The sequence below is a fragment of the Scomber scombrus genome, chromosome 5 (assembly GCF_963691925.1).
Source record: "Scomber scombrus chromosome 5, fScoSco1.1, whole genome shotgun sequence".
Taxonomy (NCBI): Eukaryota; Metazoa; Chordata; class Actinopteri; order Scombriformes; family Scombridae; genus Scomber; species Scomber scombrus.
Genome location: NC_084974.1, coordinates 30,972,920 through 30,988,934, shown reverse-complemented (window position 1 = coordinate 30,988,934; position 16,015 = coordinate 30,972,920). Strand labels below are relative to the sequence as shown.

Here is a 16,015-nt window from a genome sequence, read left to right as displayed (position 1 = left end):
ATCTCGCTTAAGTCAAAAAACTTGGCAGCCCTCCTAACCTGCAGGGAGAGGAGCAGAGTCTTCCATTCTTTGCTCCAGAGGTCAGACAGGATGGCGGTGGCGGTGACGGAGAAGGCCAACGTCAACACGATGCCAGTCTGCCTCAAACACAGCAAGAAGAGAAAACACAAACGTATGACGACTTATTACAAGGAGAGTGTGTGTGTGTGTGTGTGTGTGTGTGTGTGTGTGTGTGTGTGTGTGTGTGTGTGTGTGTGTGTGTGAGTATTGAGTACCTTGTGGCTCCAGTGAAGGTAAAGCCTCTGGCCCTCAGAAAGCAGACACACGGCCAGCACCTGAACAACATTTATATATTTAATACAATTATTTAATCATGTGTTACATTCTTCTGAAACTTTTTCTATCCACAAATGTAGTTAAATAAAGCATAAAAGAATAAAATCCAGCATTATATGAATGCGCACCAGTAGCAGGGCTATGTATGTGAAGAGAGTAGCGGCCACAACCAGCAGGACCAGAGACCAGGGGAACCAGAAGCCCAGAGCCCCAAAGTTAAACCTGAAGAGCCACGAAAAAAAAAACAGTCACCAGCCATCACATACAGGACATGACAAGCATTCATTCATTCACTGTTAGGATGATTCATTCACTCATTACTCTACATAGATTCATGTAAGTAAATATATAGTGATGATATAGCTTCAGAGGAAAGTGAGTGACTGTGACCCACCAGTCAAAGTCGTGGTAGTCGTTCTGAGCTTCAGTCCAAAAATAGAGGAATACAAAACTCAGGAAGAACGTGAGGATCAGGAGGCCAAAACTGCCACACTCCACCTGAAACACACACACACACACACACACACACACAAACTATGAAATTAAAGTTATAGTTCTTGGTGTGGACAGGCCTTTATAGTCGTAATTGGAGGCAAAACAGCGACCCAGTGATGCACAATCTGGCAGATACATTAAAAGCCTCTCACACTACTGAAGCAGTATATTTTGATACCAGCTGACAGAGTATATATGTGCTGATATTTCTCCACAGAAAAGCAGTAACTGACTGCTGGAGTCAGCAGGCTCAATCAATACTCTCTGCTCCATCAGCAAACTAACCAAACTCAACACGCTGCTCCTGCTGCTTATACAGTAGGTGGTGGAGCTGTGTGTGTGTGTGTGTGTGTGTGTACCTTGCTGCAGCAGCACTCTCCTGGCTGTGCCCGGGCTCTTTGGTATCGTCTCCATTGGCAACCATAGAGGCCGGCGAGGCAGGAGACAAACGGCTGGTGTTCATACCTTGAAATCAGAATTAACCAATAAAAATAAAGATTTAAAAATAAAGACACTAAGTTTTGTTGTATTGTTTTATAAGTGCAATGACAAAGTATTTATTCTATTTTATTACTGTTGTCATTACTGGTTGACATTACTGGTCTCATTACTGGTGACACTGGTGTTGTTTTGTACCTTTGCAGCAGCTGCCGCCGCACCACCTTTAGCTTCCCCAGCTTCAGTCTGGTCACGGGCTTATAGTCACCCACAGCCCGGCATCACAGAGACAGAGAGGAGGAGGAGGAGGAAGAGGAGAGAAAGAGAGAGATAAGAGGAGGAAGAGGAGACAGATGGAGGAAAAAAGAGGGAAGGACTGCAGGCAGCTACACTATCTTCACCTTGAGGGAGAGAGAAGAAAGTTTGAATCAGTTTAGGAGATATTTTTAGCAGGACTGCGTGTGTGCTGATTTTATCCCTGTGACCTGTTTAGAGTAACCTAGAAGAAATTCACACTGACCTAAAACTCATGTAATCACACAACTCCTGCTTATATACAGCAGCTGAGAGAGGTGATTAATGACACACGCAACTACATGACCTATATTAATTGGCTGATTAATTGAATGTTTACTTTGATCTAAAAAAACTCAACTAAAAAGTATAAAAACAAACAAAAAGTTACAAAATAACCCAACAAATTGAATGAAAAGCATAACAAAAAAAAAGCCAGACTGATGCTGGATTTTTGGGGCAGATGCCAATACAGATATTAAGGGATTAAAAAATTATTAAATCAATATATCGGCCGATAATCTTATATATACATCAACACACTTTGTTTCCCACATGTGGTTACCAAATACAGAACAAACTTAATTTTTATAAAATGACCTCACTGCACTGAAACAGTAAACTTCACTAGAAATGTAATATGTATTAAACTTGAATTAGGAAAAATGATTAAATATACATAAAATGCTGCGTATACATATCTTTAACCTTCGTGTCGTCCTCCCGGGTCAAATTGACCCCGTCTGTTTTGACTGTTCCTTCTTTCCTCCCTTCCTTCCTTCCGTCTGTCCTTCCTCCCTCCCTCTCTTTCTTTCCTTCCTCTCTCTTTCCTTCCTCCATCCCCCTTTCTTCCTTCCTTCCTCCTTCTTTCCTCCCTCCTTCCTTCTCTCTTTCTTTCCTCCCGCCTACCTTCCTCCCTTCCTTCTTTCCTGTCCATCTTTCCTTCCTTCCTCCCTTCTTCTTTAACTTTCTCCCCCTCTCCCTCCTTCCTTCTTTCCTCTGTCCATCTTTCCTTCCTTCCCCTCTTCCTCTTTTCCTTTCTCCCTCCCTCCCTCCTCCCTCCCTCCTTTACTTCCTTCCTTCCCTCCTTTCCTTTCCTTTCCTTCCTTCTCCCTTCCTCCCTCCTTTCCTTCTTCCTTCCTTCCTTGACTCGAGGACAACAGGAGGGTTAAAAGAACTCATCAGCACATATTGGACGACATAAACACTGATACCGATGTATCTGTAATAGGCCGATAATATCAGTTGGCCAATATATCGATAGGGCTCTACTTTTTTAAAACATGGTGTATCTGGTTAGGCTAATCTATCACTCTTTATCAGGAGCTGTCTGATGTTTGCTCCTCTGGATAATAAAATATCACATTATAAGACTTTCACTGACATATTATACAGAACACTTTTAATTGATTTCTGTCAGCTAGAGAAACATTTAATGTATAACTCATTTAATGGTCACTTTAACACTTCCATTACAACAACAAACAGCAGCAGCAGCAGCAGTTTAATAATGAAAGTTATACAACAGCTCTAAATAAACTGCTCCACTTCACCAAATACTTCATCAGCCAATTAGTCTGATCTCTAAGTTTAACTTCCCGCCTCGGATTACTCAACACTTCCAGGACCAGCAGAACATTCCTCAATAGACGATTATTACAAATCTTTCCCCAAACAAACTTAACTGTAAACACTCCTGCACTGGACTTTAATTCTCATCTCATCAAGATAATCAGGCTGCAAGAAATTAAAATGTAAAATAAAACCATAATAATCTATAATAATAATAATAATACATACTTAAAGCACACTTTTTTAAACCTACATTACAAAGTGATTCACACAGAGCACCAAATTAAAACCAGCAGGTCAAAAAAAGCAGCAGAATTAAAACATGCAACTCATAAAACAGTTACATTAAGACTGAGTACAAAGCAAACCGGTAATCAATAAAAAACAATAAAGTCTATAAAGTCTATAAGGCTTGAGCGATCAGTAGGGTGATCAGTAAGATTCATAAAAATCTATAAAATCAGTGAAATAAGATTAAATGTAATCTTTAAAGGCTCTGATTTAATCAATGTTCTGATTAATAATTGTTTAAATCGATTATAACGCTTCACTTATTTTTGCAGGTTAATCGATTTATCGTTCAGAAGACACCAGACTGACTGATGCAGTAAAAACATTTGTTGCTGATTCATTTTCTGTCAATTAACTGATTGATTGGTTTCTGTCCTTCTTTCTCTCCTCCTACTACTTATTCCTTTTTCTCTTCTTCCTCGTCTTTCTTCGTTCCTTTCTGTCTTTCTTACTACTTTCCGTCTTTCTTACTTTTATTACGTCTTTCTTTCTTTCCATCTTTCCTTCTTACTTTGTCTTTCTTTCCTTCTTTCCAACTTTCCATGTGTCTTTCTTTTGCGTTTTTCTGTCTTTCTTTCCATCTTTCTTTCTTTCGCCTTCTTTCTGTCTCTTTCTTTCCTTCTTTTTTTCTTTCTTTCCATCTCTTTCTTACACTCTTTCCATCTTTCTGTCTTTCTTTCTTTCTTTCGATTAACTAATAAACTGATGAATTTGTTTCTGCTCTTTCTGTCTCGTTCAGTCTCTCAGTGATGACAAAGCAGAGCGAATGAACCACTGAGTGTTTTTGTCTTTCCACAGTTCTACAAAGTGCTGATCCGGCTGTGTTACAGACCCAGATAAGTGGCCTAATTCTACTTAATGTAGGTCCAATGACGGCAAACAACAAGGTCAACTTAGCAGCCTGACACACTCTCCATTAGAAACACACAGTGTGAACATAAGATGCAGAATCTGTAAAGAAGCAGATTAATTATAATGGTGGAAGCACAAAGGTATAAATTAGACCTTTTGAGCCAACTTCATTCCAACTTATTACAATTTTTACACTTATTTTTGGAAATTATGTTAAATTATGTTAAATAGGCCTCATTTAAATGAAAGTATACCTCATTTTTTAGTTAACTAAACCAGCAGTCAGGCGCCCAAATGAAGACTGAGTTACGTTTTTCTTGCTGTAATAATTCCTCCTGTTCATACTGACCATTAGAAGATCCCTTCATAATACATTTCAAGTGACAAGAGACAAACATCCAGTCATTTAAAAGTAGATGATCAGCTTCTATTGAGCTTCATCAGTGTGAGTTAGTCATATCAAGTGATATCTGACACATGTACAGTGTTTTTAGCATCAGATTCCCTCTTAGTGTTTCCCTGTTGAGCTGTGGTGGAAGTATAGTAACAAAAAGACTTTGCTACTAAAAACACTGTAACGTTGAAACATAGAAGATGAAGATTTATTAGCTTTTAAATACATGTTTACACAGAAGGAGGATTGTTGATTTAGTCCTACATCAGTTCCATTGTAAGTAAATCATCAAGGGATATTCTAATGCAGTCATTTATTTAAGAAAAATAAATAAATTACTCTATAGGAGTTTAAAAATATATAAATTGCATGGATAAGGGCGTTTGTAACGTGAACATCCCTCCTGCAGTACACATGGAGGTTAGCTAGCAACATAAACAGAGCTGAGAAAAAAGGACGAAAAATGCCTAATTTGTCCAAAATAAAAAGAAGGGGGTTTGGATTCATAGACACAATGGACAAAATTAGAGCTGAATGCATCTGTTGCAGTGAGAAAACTGGTTAATGAAAGTTTGAATTCCTGTAAGCTGAAGCAACACCAGACAGCTAAACACCCCAAAACAGTCGGTAAACCCAAAGAATTACTAATACTAATATTATGAATATGATATTATATTATTATACTATATATTATATCATGAATACTCATTTGTATACAGGTGTCCTGTAGGTATTAAGAGGTTGGGTTCACTACTTCATTGAACAATTCATTGTTCCATGCTGCTACTGGATGTTTATTGTAGCAGAGAATGTATTGAAATATAATTAAGATAATGTATTTAATATAAAGTAAGTTATGTGTTCCTTTAGTTTTTGTAATTGTAAAGGGGGGGGGGGGCTTTACAATGGTAACAATATGGCTCCCACTGTCCTAATGTTCAGTATGAAAAGGAGAAATGATTAAAGCGTCTCCAGTGTCATAAAATCCTTTTCATTATCACTGCTGCTATTAAAATAACAACCATACAACACATATATTATTCTGGAAACTTAACATTTAGTGTTATAAATGATGGAGAATACCCATAAGTCACTTTAAAAAAACCTATTCATCTTTATTCTCTAAGCTAGTTTGCTTGATTAATTTCCATAAAACTGTAATCTGTTCAATTCCATTACGTTCTGTTCTTACATCTATGTATATTAATTTAATTATACTCGACATAATTAAATTCTATGCTCTTCTTTTATTCTTTTATAATGTGGATGATACATTTCTGTTCTGTTCAGTTTGTCGTTTTTCTCTCTGTGACTGACTGAAGTCCTCCAGACGCAGAGCAACCAGCCAAGTCATCACGCCGCTGCCATGGCAACGGTGACATCAGATCTGTTATTATTATTATTACTGCTGTGAAAAGGATGAAGGGAGACGGTGGAGGTATAAAAGAAAGAGAGAGAGAGAGAGAGAGAGAGAGAGAGAGAGAGAGAGAGAGAGAGAGAGAGAGAGAGAGAGAGAGAGAGAGAGAGAGAGAGAGAGAGAGAGAGGGAGAAGCAGATGGGAGTAATAAAAGGAGGGATGGGAGGTATATAAACCATCAGGAGTCATCAGAGCTGTGATGAGATGGATGTAAAAGCAGTCGTATTGTGCAGGTTCGACTACAGACTGTCTCACTTATGTATTTACAATGAATACTGATGAGAAAGAGACGCATTCAAGTAACAATGTTAGATAACTGAAGTGAGGAGAAACAATGTCATGACGAGGACTTATGGAGATGTGAAGGTTGACTACAAGAAAAACAAGGAGGAGGAAAAAGAAAATGTTGATTTGAATTGAAATTTCAGACATAAAACTGTATAAATATACAAACATATAATATTTAATCTGCTAATGTTTCATGTGAGTGTCTGAGTGAGGATCTGAAATCAAAAAGATGGTCATTGTTTCATCACTGAGCAGGTGCCAAAAGTATCATTTAATAAGTAAATAAATAAATGCAGAAATAAAAAATAAATGTATATAGACATAAATAAATAAATGTACAAATGAAGAAATACATTTAAAAATAAATAAGTAAATGTACAAATATATTAATTAATAAATAAATGTAGAAATAATTAATAAATTCCTAAAGAAATAAATAAACAAAGGTAGAAATGCATAAATAAATACATGTAAAAAATTAAAGATAACCTTTTTCATTCCCAAAACATGTTTATTTTTAATTTATTTAATTATTTATTCATTTATTTATTTATATATACTTTACTTTATACTGATTTTTTTGTTTGTTCATAAAAAAGGTTGTTAACTTTCTGTCCATCACTTTGGTTCAGACTGATATTATTTCATCAGATGGTTATTTCATAGTTTATCTACAGTGTTCTGCCATTCTGTTTGTCTTTTGCTGTCTATATATACACTTTTAAAAAATGTTGTTATTTTAACCTTCCTGTCGTGTTCGGGTCAAATCTGACCGATTTCCATTTCGATCAATCATAAATATTGTGTTTTACATTTTATTGTCTCAAGGGCTTATGATATCCTCCACACTAGGCATTTGAACATATACAATTGCTGATCAGTACTTTCATTGAATTTTGAGTTGTTTAGTCAACTTTGTAACACCTGTGGTGTTCCCGGTCAAAAATGACCGCCATAGGAAATGAATGGGTGACCCTAGATTGTGTTCATTCATCAGATAGTACACAACCACAAATCCACCACCACCACCACACGCACACACAAACACACCTACACGCACACACACACACACACAAACACACCTACACGCACACACACACACACACACACACACAAACACACCTACACGCACACACACACACACAAACACACCTACACGCACACACACACACCTACACACACACACACACACACGCACGCACATACATACACGCACACGCACGCACGCACACACACACACACACACTCCACCCCACGTGAACCCCTTTCAGACTGACCATGTGTCCTCTCTTTCCCGTGCTTATGTGCCTGTCCCCCTACGTGAACCACACCTTCCAGACTAAACGTGTAACACTTCAAAGTTACCAATTAGGTGTTTGTTATGGGAACCTGGCTCTTTCCCGGGCTAATGTGTCCATCCCCCCACGTGAACCACACTTTCGATACAAAACGTATGATATCTTCTCACAGATCCCCTATATATAGCTTGCTTGTGCATTGCTCTTATTTTACTCTGAACACAATGAGTCGGCGCCCGATCAGACGTTTTTCTGTCAGAGAGGCTCTTGACCTTTTGTTTCAAACTGATGAAGACGGGATTGTAGTTGAACCAGAAATAGAGGAGGATGTTTCAGAAATAGAAGACAACGATCCTGATTTTGATCCAGACCATCATGAGACTGAACAGTCAACAGATGGCGAGGAAGAGGACCCTGAGGAAGAGGCACCTGGGGAAGAGGCACCTGGGGAAGAGGCCCCTGTGGAAGACACACCTGAGGTGACATTCCAGTCCAAGGATGGCAACTTGCTCTGGTATTCATCCCCCCAGGACAGAGGAGGCAGAGCAAAAGGGGAAAATATCATTAGGATGTCACCAGGGCCAACACGGTATGCAACATCTCGTGTGGATGACATCAAGTCCAGCTTCCAACTCTTTTTACCAGAGTCCATTGTGGAAATTATACTGGCGATGACAAACCTGGAAGGGGGGCGTGTGTTTGCGGACACATGGAAGGCCTTGGACCAGGTAGACCTCCAAGCCTACATGGGTCTGTTGATTCTAGCAGGAGTACATCGGTCCAACAATGAGGCTACAAAAAGTCTGTGGGATGCAGAGTCAGGGAGGCCTATATTCCGGTCAACTATGTCCCTGCAACAGTTTCATGTCCTCTCAAGAATTATCAGATTTGATGACAGAGCTACACGACCTTTCCGCTGGCGAGACGACAAACTGGCTGCCATCAGGAACGTTTGGGACAGGTGGGTGGAGCGCCTACCACTGATGTACAATCCAGGCCCTGAGGTGACAGTGGACGAGCGCCTGGTCCCTTTCAGAGGTCGCTGTCCATTCAAACAGTACATCCCAAGCAAACCAGGCAAGTATGGGATCAAGATCTGGGCAGCATGTGATGCCAGGAGCAGCTACGCCTGGAATATGCAGTTTTACACAGGGAAACCTGTTACTGGAAGGCCAGAAAAAAACCAAGGCATGCGTGTTGTGTTGGACATGACAGCCGGTCTCAAGGGGCATAACATCACATGTGATAACTTTTTCACATCACATGGGCTTGGTCAGGAGCTGCTGAAAAGAAAGCTCACCATGGTGGGGACAGTGAGGAAGAACAAGCCTCAACTTCCCCCTGCACTGGTGTCGACCAGAGGGAGAGAGGCACTCTCATCCAAATTTGCTTTCACTGACACACACAGTCTTGTGTCATATTTGCCCAAGAAAAATAAAAATGTCATCCTGATGAGCACTCTACACAAAGACGCCTCTGTCAGCGAAGCAGAGCACAGGAAGCCCCAGATCATCCTGGACTACAACAGAAACAAAGGAGGCGTTGATTGCCTTGATAAGGTAATGTATATTTTCATCTGTCATTTATTTGATTTACTTGTATTCATGTAAAACATTGCATTTTGTGTAAGACAGGTTCAATATTGTTTCCAATCTATTCATTATTGTTTCTTTCATTGCAGCTTACTGGTACATACACCTGCAAGCGAATGACAGCTCGTTGGCCTGTGGCTGTGTTTCACAACATCCTCGATGTGTCTGCATGTAATGCATATGTGGTGTGGACAGCGATCGACCCAGCCTGGAATCAGGGGAAATGTTTCAAGAGGAGACTCTTCCTAGCAGAGCTTGGGAAAGCTTTAGTGACTCCTCTAATTCAACGGCGCCAGCACCTTCCCCGCACACCAGCCTCTTGCAGTCTGGTGAGGAGTCTGCAAGCCCCAGCCACTGCCCTGGCCACTCTCCCCCCAAAACAGGGGCAGAAACGGAAGAGATGCAAGCTATGTGCCCCTAGAGACAATAAGACAAGTCTTACATGTTTCAAATGTGATGCCTACGTTTGCAAGGCACACTGTGACCTGATTGCAAAATGCCACTCCTGTGTCTGAACACACAAACACACACACACACACACACACACACACACACACACACACACACACACACACACACACACACACGCACACACACACACACACACACACAATGTGTTCATGTTGATGTTCTGATGTTCTGTGAATTTGGTCTCTGTTTTGATTTTTCTACAATAAATGTTAATTTTGGAATACAACTTTCCATTTCTGTGTCTATTCATGTAACCAGCAGTCTGAGACATTGTTTACAGGTTAAAAGGGAGTTAAATACAATTTGGTGACGATCAATGGTTTTTGTGTTAATGTAAGGGCAGTTAAAACAGGCCGGTCAAATTTGACCGGGAGCACCAAAGTAAGGGGGGAGAAACGAACACGACACAAAGGTTAACATGTTAGATATAAACTAAAATTAAACTAAACTAAAACAGGGTCACAAAAATCTGCTAAAATTATGTGGGTTTTTTTTCTGAGTTTCCTCATTTTAAATGTTATAAAATAAAGCACAGTCAGATAAAAAGAGGCTTCTGAATTAAAGGTTTTATTTGCACTCAAACAGTGATAATAGTGATAATGGTGATAATGGTGATAATGGTGGTGGCTACTGTAAATGTCACCTTTCATTCTTATTTTATTTATTTATTTACCTCTGTATAAATCGATGGTGTGAATCTGGAAGTGGGTCAGATGGAGAACATAAAGAAAGCAGTGACACACTTTAAAAGGACTGTGAGGTGCTGAGGTAAACCGGAGAGGGAGAGTATATTTCTTTAAAATTTACCCCCCTGCTGTCTGTGAAGAGAGGACACGGGACAAAGATAGCACAGAGAGGACGGAGGGAGACGTTTAACAAGGTGCTGTTGAGTATTTTTTCAGTCATTTTATCACACTGTGCCCCCTTCTCTCTCTCTATCTCTCTTCTGTCTCTTTCTGTCCATCTGTTTCATTTTCTAACTTGACTATGTGTCTCTCCACTAATTGTCTTAAGCCCAGTTTTTCCTTCCTCGGTCCATCTGTCACTTCTCCTCCTCCTCCTCCTCCTCTTCCTCTCTGAACAGCCTTCAGACAACTTCAGCAGCCTGACATCAAACTAAATGTCTGGACGGCACTTTAAAGACAGAACTACTCCGTTTATATTTATATTTATTAACATTTCACACGATAATGATCCAACATTAAGAGAGAGAAGGAGTCACATACTATGTTTCGGACCCCTTTCTGCTCAGGGGTATCTGCACAAATTTAATAACTTTTAAAACCTCTTTAAGGAAAAAATAATACTATTGCTTTTACTGTTGGAGTGGGTCGAGCTAATTTTGAAGTTATTTATAAAGGACTATAACTAATGATTAGTTTTATTATAGTTCCAACTGCTGATTATGTTTATAGTTAATTGGTTTGTTTATGTAAAATAATCAGAAAATAATGATAATAATGATAAATAACATAAACTGAACAAAGATAATTACACTCAAATCAAATTTAATGCCTGAACTCCTACAGTTCCAGACATTTAAAAAAAATGTTTAGACTTTAAATATCAAAAACTATATTTAAGACTATTTAAGGATCCGCGGGGACCCTGTGCCGAGGGGCCCCTGAGCACTTAGTCAGATTGCCCATATGAAAGATCAGACCATGATGTCATCTTGTAGTAAAAGATAACAGTCTAGTACAATGGTCTGCAACCTTTACTATCAAATAAGTGTTTGCTGAGATGTCACAACATTATCTCACGATATTTCTCGAAAGACAAAACATGTCACATCTTCTTTTTCATAACGTCAGCGTTGTGGATCAATAAACCTTGTTAGAGTGGGAGGCTGGGCGCTCTTATTCTAGTTTGTGAACTATCAGCTTCTACCTGCTGAGCAGATCTGACAGTCAGCAGGAGGAGATGAGGAGAGGAGCAGCAGCAGCAGGTTGACCTCAGGTCTCTACACTGACAGCCTGAGGGAGGAGGAGTAGCTATGGGAGCCTAGTGATGCCAAAAGTAAAATTAGTCACACTAACGAATTAAAACACAATTTATATGTGTGTTGTTTTATTTGTGCGTTTGTGTGATATAGGATTTGTGTATTTTATTTATATTTCTGTTTTTTTTATTAGCAATATGTTATACTTATTTATAATTTGATTCTTTATTTCATTTATATTTATATAATAGAATTGTTTCTGTTCTTCACTGTTCTGTTCTACTTTATTTTTGGTATTTGTGATTGTATATAATTTTGGTTTTCATGGTTGTTATTCAGTGGTGTAGTAGGAATTATTTGAGTGTGTGTGTGTGTGTGTGTGGGGGGGGGGGCTGTTTTTATGGCATCATCATAAAAAAAACCACACCCACACACAACGTTTAAAGTTTGCCAGATACAGAAACTATAGCTCATCAGCTACAAAAATCAACATCATCAACAACAATCATAATGTGTGCTGTATTGCTTCTTTCTCATAACCACTTCTCACCCTCTTTCTCTCTCTCACACACACACACACACACACACACACACACACACACACACACACACACACACACACACACACACACACACACACACACACACACACACACACACAAATCATACCAATTTACAACAATACAGGCCAAGACTCACACACATCAAACGTTAATTGAACGCCATGTATCAGTTAATCAAAATTACTGACAACATATTAGTTCATTTCGATTACACAATGGTAAATTTGAAGTTAAGTTCGTTGGACAAATCCAAAATAATCACAGCAGACGGCGCTGCCATAGTGTATTACTGCATTGCCTCTTTCTCATAACTACAAATCACAGGCCTACATTCACACACACACACATTATCTCGCCTATGCACAATGTTAAATGTGAAGTGGGTTAAGTCCAACAACAATCAGAGCTGAGCAGACGGCGCTGCCATAATATAAAACACCAGAGTCATTTACGTTTGATGTTTTGCTTTTCATCAGGCTACTACTCCAAAACAGTCAGATGGTTACTGCAGGTCCCTGTTGTCATTTCCATAAATACCAAAATTGTCTAATTATAAAATATCTACCTATAATTTTTCAATTATTATGAGAACCTGGATGATGCACTGCCATATAAAAAAGCAATAATAAAGTTATTGAAGTGTTTTCAGACTTCAGAGCGTTGTGTTTAATTTAAATGTCCCTGTGTGGAAAACATGAACTCACAATGAACTTGTGTGTGTTTATGTGTGTGTGTTTGTGTGTGTTTATGTCATAATATTCTCCATATCTAATGTGTTTATCTCAGTGTGTTTATTTGCAGTCTGCTGAAAAAAGAAACAACAAAAAGGGAAAAAGCAGCAGACAGGATTATCCCAGTAGAGGACGGAGGGAAAAAACGTCGGATTTAAAAGAAACAACGACAAGCTTTTTATCCTCCGGCAGCGACACAGGTTTGAATCCTCAGAGACAGAGAGAGATCGCTCTTTAAACCGGGCACTTAATCCCTGCCGTGGAGCTGTGTGTGTGTGTGTGTGTGTGTGTGTGTGTGTCTCCTCAGGATGTGAATATGCGTAAAATTAGATTAAACTTTAATGATCCTTTGGGGGGGAAATGGAGTATAAGATGTGTGAATGTGAAGCAGGTCAGTGCGGAGGAAGAAGAAGAAATCACGTTTTAATCGCTTTATTTTAATATTTATTATATTTTATTCATCTTTTATTTTATTTTTTGAAGTTATCAAAGAGACTTAACACATCGCTCTGATGAACCAACCAGCTATTTATCCTTTGTATTAAAAAGTGTTAAATCAGGATGGATATCATTATTGGCAGATGAGATTTTGGTTGTATCATCCGGCCCTAATGCTCCACTGTTATTATGTTAATGTTAAAAAGTAAAGTTATATATCCAGCAGTGGGGAGCAGCATCACTGTCCAACACACTGAGCAGCTGCTGGGTTGTTGAGGTGAGACAGACTAAACACAGAGTTAAGTCTTCACCTCAGAGTTGGTTTGTGTGACATGGGATTTGTGTAATTTATTTCTATTTCTGGGTATTTTATTAGCAGTATGTTATATTTTGATTCTTTATTTCATTTATATTTAAATACTAGAATTGTTTCTATTCTTCATACTAGGATTAGGATTGAAAAATTGAAAATGCACCTGCATTGTTTTACATTTTGTGACTTTCAGTTAAATAAAAGTTGAATATTTCATCATTTAAGTTTTCTTAAAAATAGTGTTAAAATCTCATCTCAAGTGTATCAACACTCCTGAAGATGCTGCTTTTCTCTGAATTTCATTATAAATGTAATCTCATCAAATGTAATCTCACCATCTCTCGTTTGGTCGAACAAAACAAGTTTTAAGAAGTCATCTTGGACTCATGATCATGATATTCAGGATGTCCTAATATTTAAAAATGATTCACAGAGTAATTAGTGATGAAAATAATTAACAGCAACCCTGAAAACACTCAGAGATTTAAACTAAATAAACACAAATAATGACTAAGTGGTGAGAAGACCTCACAGAAACATGCCACACACACACACAATTTATCCCTGTGTGTGTGTGTTGATAGAAAGTTTGGTGAGTTATGTTCTCGTCTCTCTTTCAGCAGCAGAAACACAGAGCTGCTGCTGCTGCAGAGACGCAGAGAGACGGAGGGATAGTACGCACCACACAATGCAGCCCTCTGTTCACCCACCAATCATATGTCTGCTTTTCACTCACTGTCCAAACACATCACACCATCCATCCATCCCTCCATCCATCCTTCAGCTACACCAAAGGAGGGGGCCCGGAGCCAATCTGAGCTGACACTGAGTCAGGTTTGTGAGGGCATGGACCAACTATTTATTCAATTAAAATGTGCTATTTCAGGATATATACTGTTATCCGGACATGAGATGTTGGACATATTGCCGAGCTCTATACAGAATAAAGACAACAACTGATCTACAAGCTTGTACGGACATCAGCTCGCACATCGTTGAAACAGCAATTAAGGTATCATTGTAGAACATACATTACACACCCCTAGTGGTAGGTAAAGATAAAATATGAACAAAAATAAAACAATATGTTCTGTCTGAGAAGTGCAGCGTAACTTACTCAAGGCAAGCAATCCACCTTCTAAATTAAGTTGTACTGTTAATACATTATTTACGGCAGCCCAATCAAATCCAAACGAGTGGCTTTGGGCTACCGTAATTACTGCAGTAGCAGCACCATTACATTTTCTTAACTTGCTAAAATTTAGTTGATTTGATCATTTGATCATTTGTGTGCTTCCACTGTGGGTCACAGGGCTACGTAGTTAAATGGTCTCTTTTTATTTGTCCGCACGGGTCGTTTTATTTTAAAAATTAACCAGATGTTCTATGCTGACTTCCTGTCCAGCCTAAACTCATCTATAAAAAAACTGATGAAGACTTTAATTATTATATAATAGCACTAATTACTGCCTGCTGTGTACTAATCTGACATAGCACTAATTAACTCTAATTAACTGAAAGTAAAACACAAAAATTACCTTTTCTTTTTTAACATCCACACAGAGGAGACCACACACACACGTTATGAAGAGGTGTGTATCACTAATTGTTGCTAACGAGTCGTCATCACAGCAGATTAATGACGAGCCTAACAACTCTTTGTAGATGAGCATCAACAGCTTCAGCTCCACTGGAGGCAGTTTATCAGTTCATCGTTAGCCGCCACGAGCTGAAGAAAGCTGTTAAATCTCATCATGAACACACACAAAAAATTTCACAAGGGGGTGTGATGATAGACTCAACTCAGGAGATGAGACGAGACGAGATTTTAACTCTATTTTTCAGAAAACTTCAATGATGAAATATATGACTGGAAAAATAGTCCTTTATTTTACTGAAAGTCCCAAAATGCAAAAGGGTCAGTGACAAATAAGGGATGGTAAGATGAGCAATTCAAAAATATGTTAAAAATAGTTTTATGTACATTTTGTATTTTTGTTGGTTTTATATAATTTGAAATGACATTTGCACCATTTTTTTTACCAAAAGTAAGACTGAATGCTCCTGAAAATGTCAAATGGTGTAACCACAAAAGACTGATAAATATTAAATATTTTATCCACCTACAGTGTATTTAAGTGGACATATACTAATAATTACTTCATTTAAAAATCAAATTAAAAGAAAAAGTTTTGGAGTATTTCTACGTTTAGATTTTAAAGCATTTTGTCAACACTGAGCAGGACGTATCCTAAAAACAGTTGTAAAATTTGTTTTAAAAAAACAGTGT

At 38.5% G+C, this 16,015-nt stretch overlaps 2 protein-coding genes across 2 annotated transcripts in view; one reads left to right on the top strand and one right to left on the bottom strand.

Moving 5' to 3' along the window:
• The window catches only part of gdpd4a (glycerophosphodiester phosphodiesterase domain containing 4a), a 30,616-nt gene extending 24,590 nt beyond the window's left edge, over nt 1-6,026 (bottom strand). Inside the window, exons 1-7 of the mRNA XM_062419934.1 lie at nt 5,946-6,026; nt 1,468-1,526; nt 1,191-1,296; nt 731-834; nt 465-558; nt 276-335; nt 39-137 (exon numbers count right to left, since the gene is read on the bottom strand). Coding sequence (XP_062275918.1) covers nt 39-137; nt 276-335; nt 465-558; nt 731-834; nt 1,191-1,296; nt 1,468-1,526; nt 5,946-6,026 — 603 coding nt within the window. The remainder of the gene's footprint in view (nt 1-38; nt 138-275; nt 336-464; nt 559-730; nt 835-1,190; nt 1,297-1,467; nt 1,527-5,945) is intronic.
• Nucleotides 6,027-7,899: 1,873 nt separating this feature from the next.
• On the top strand, nt 7,900-9,782 carry LOC133981047 (piggyBac transposable element-derived protein 4-like). The gene is made up of 2 exons (XM_062419933.1): nt 7,900-9,234; nt 9,357-9,782. The coding sequence occupies exons 1-2, from the start codon at nt 7,900-7,902 to the stop codon at nt 9,780-9,782; spliced, it is 1,761 nt and encodes a 586-aa protein (XP_062275917.1).
• The last annotated feature ends 6,233 nt before the right edge of the window (nt 9,783-16,015 follow it).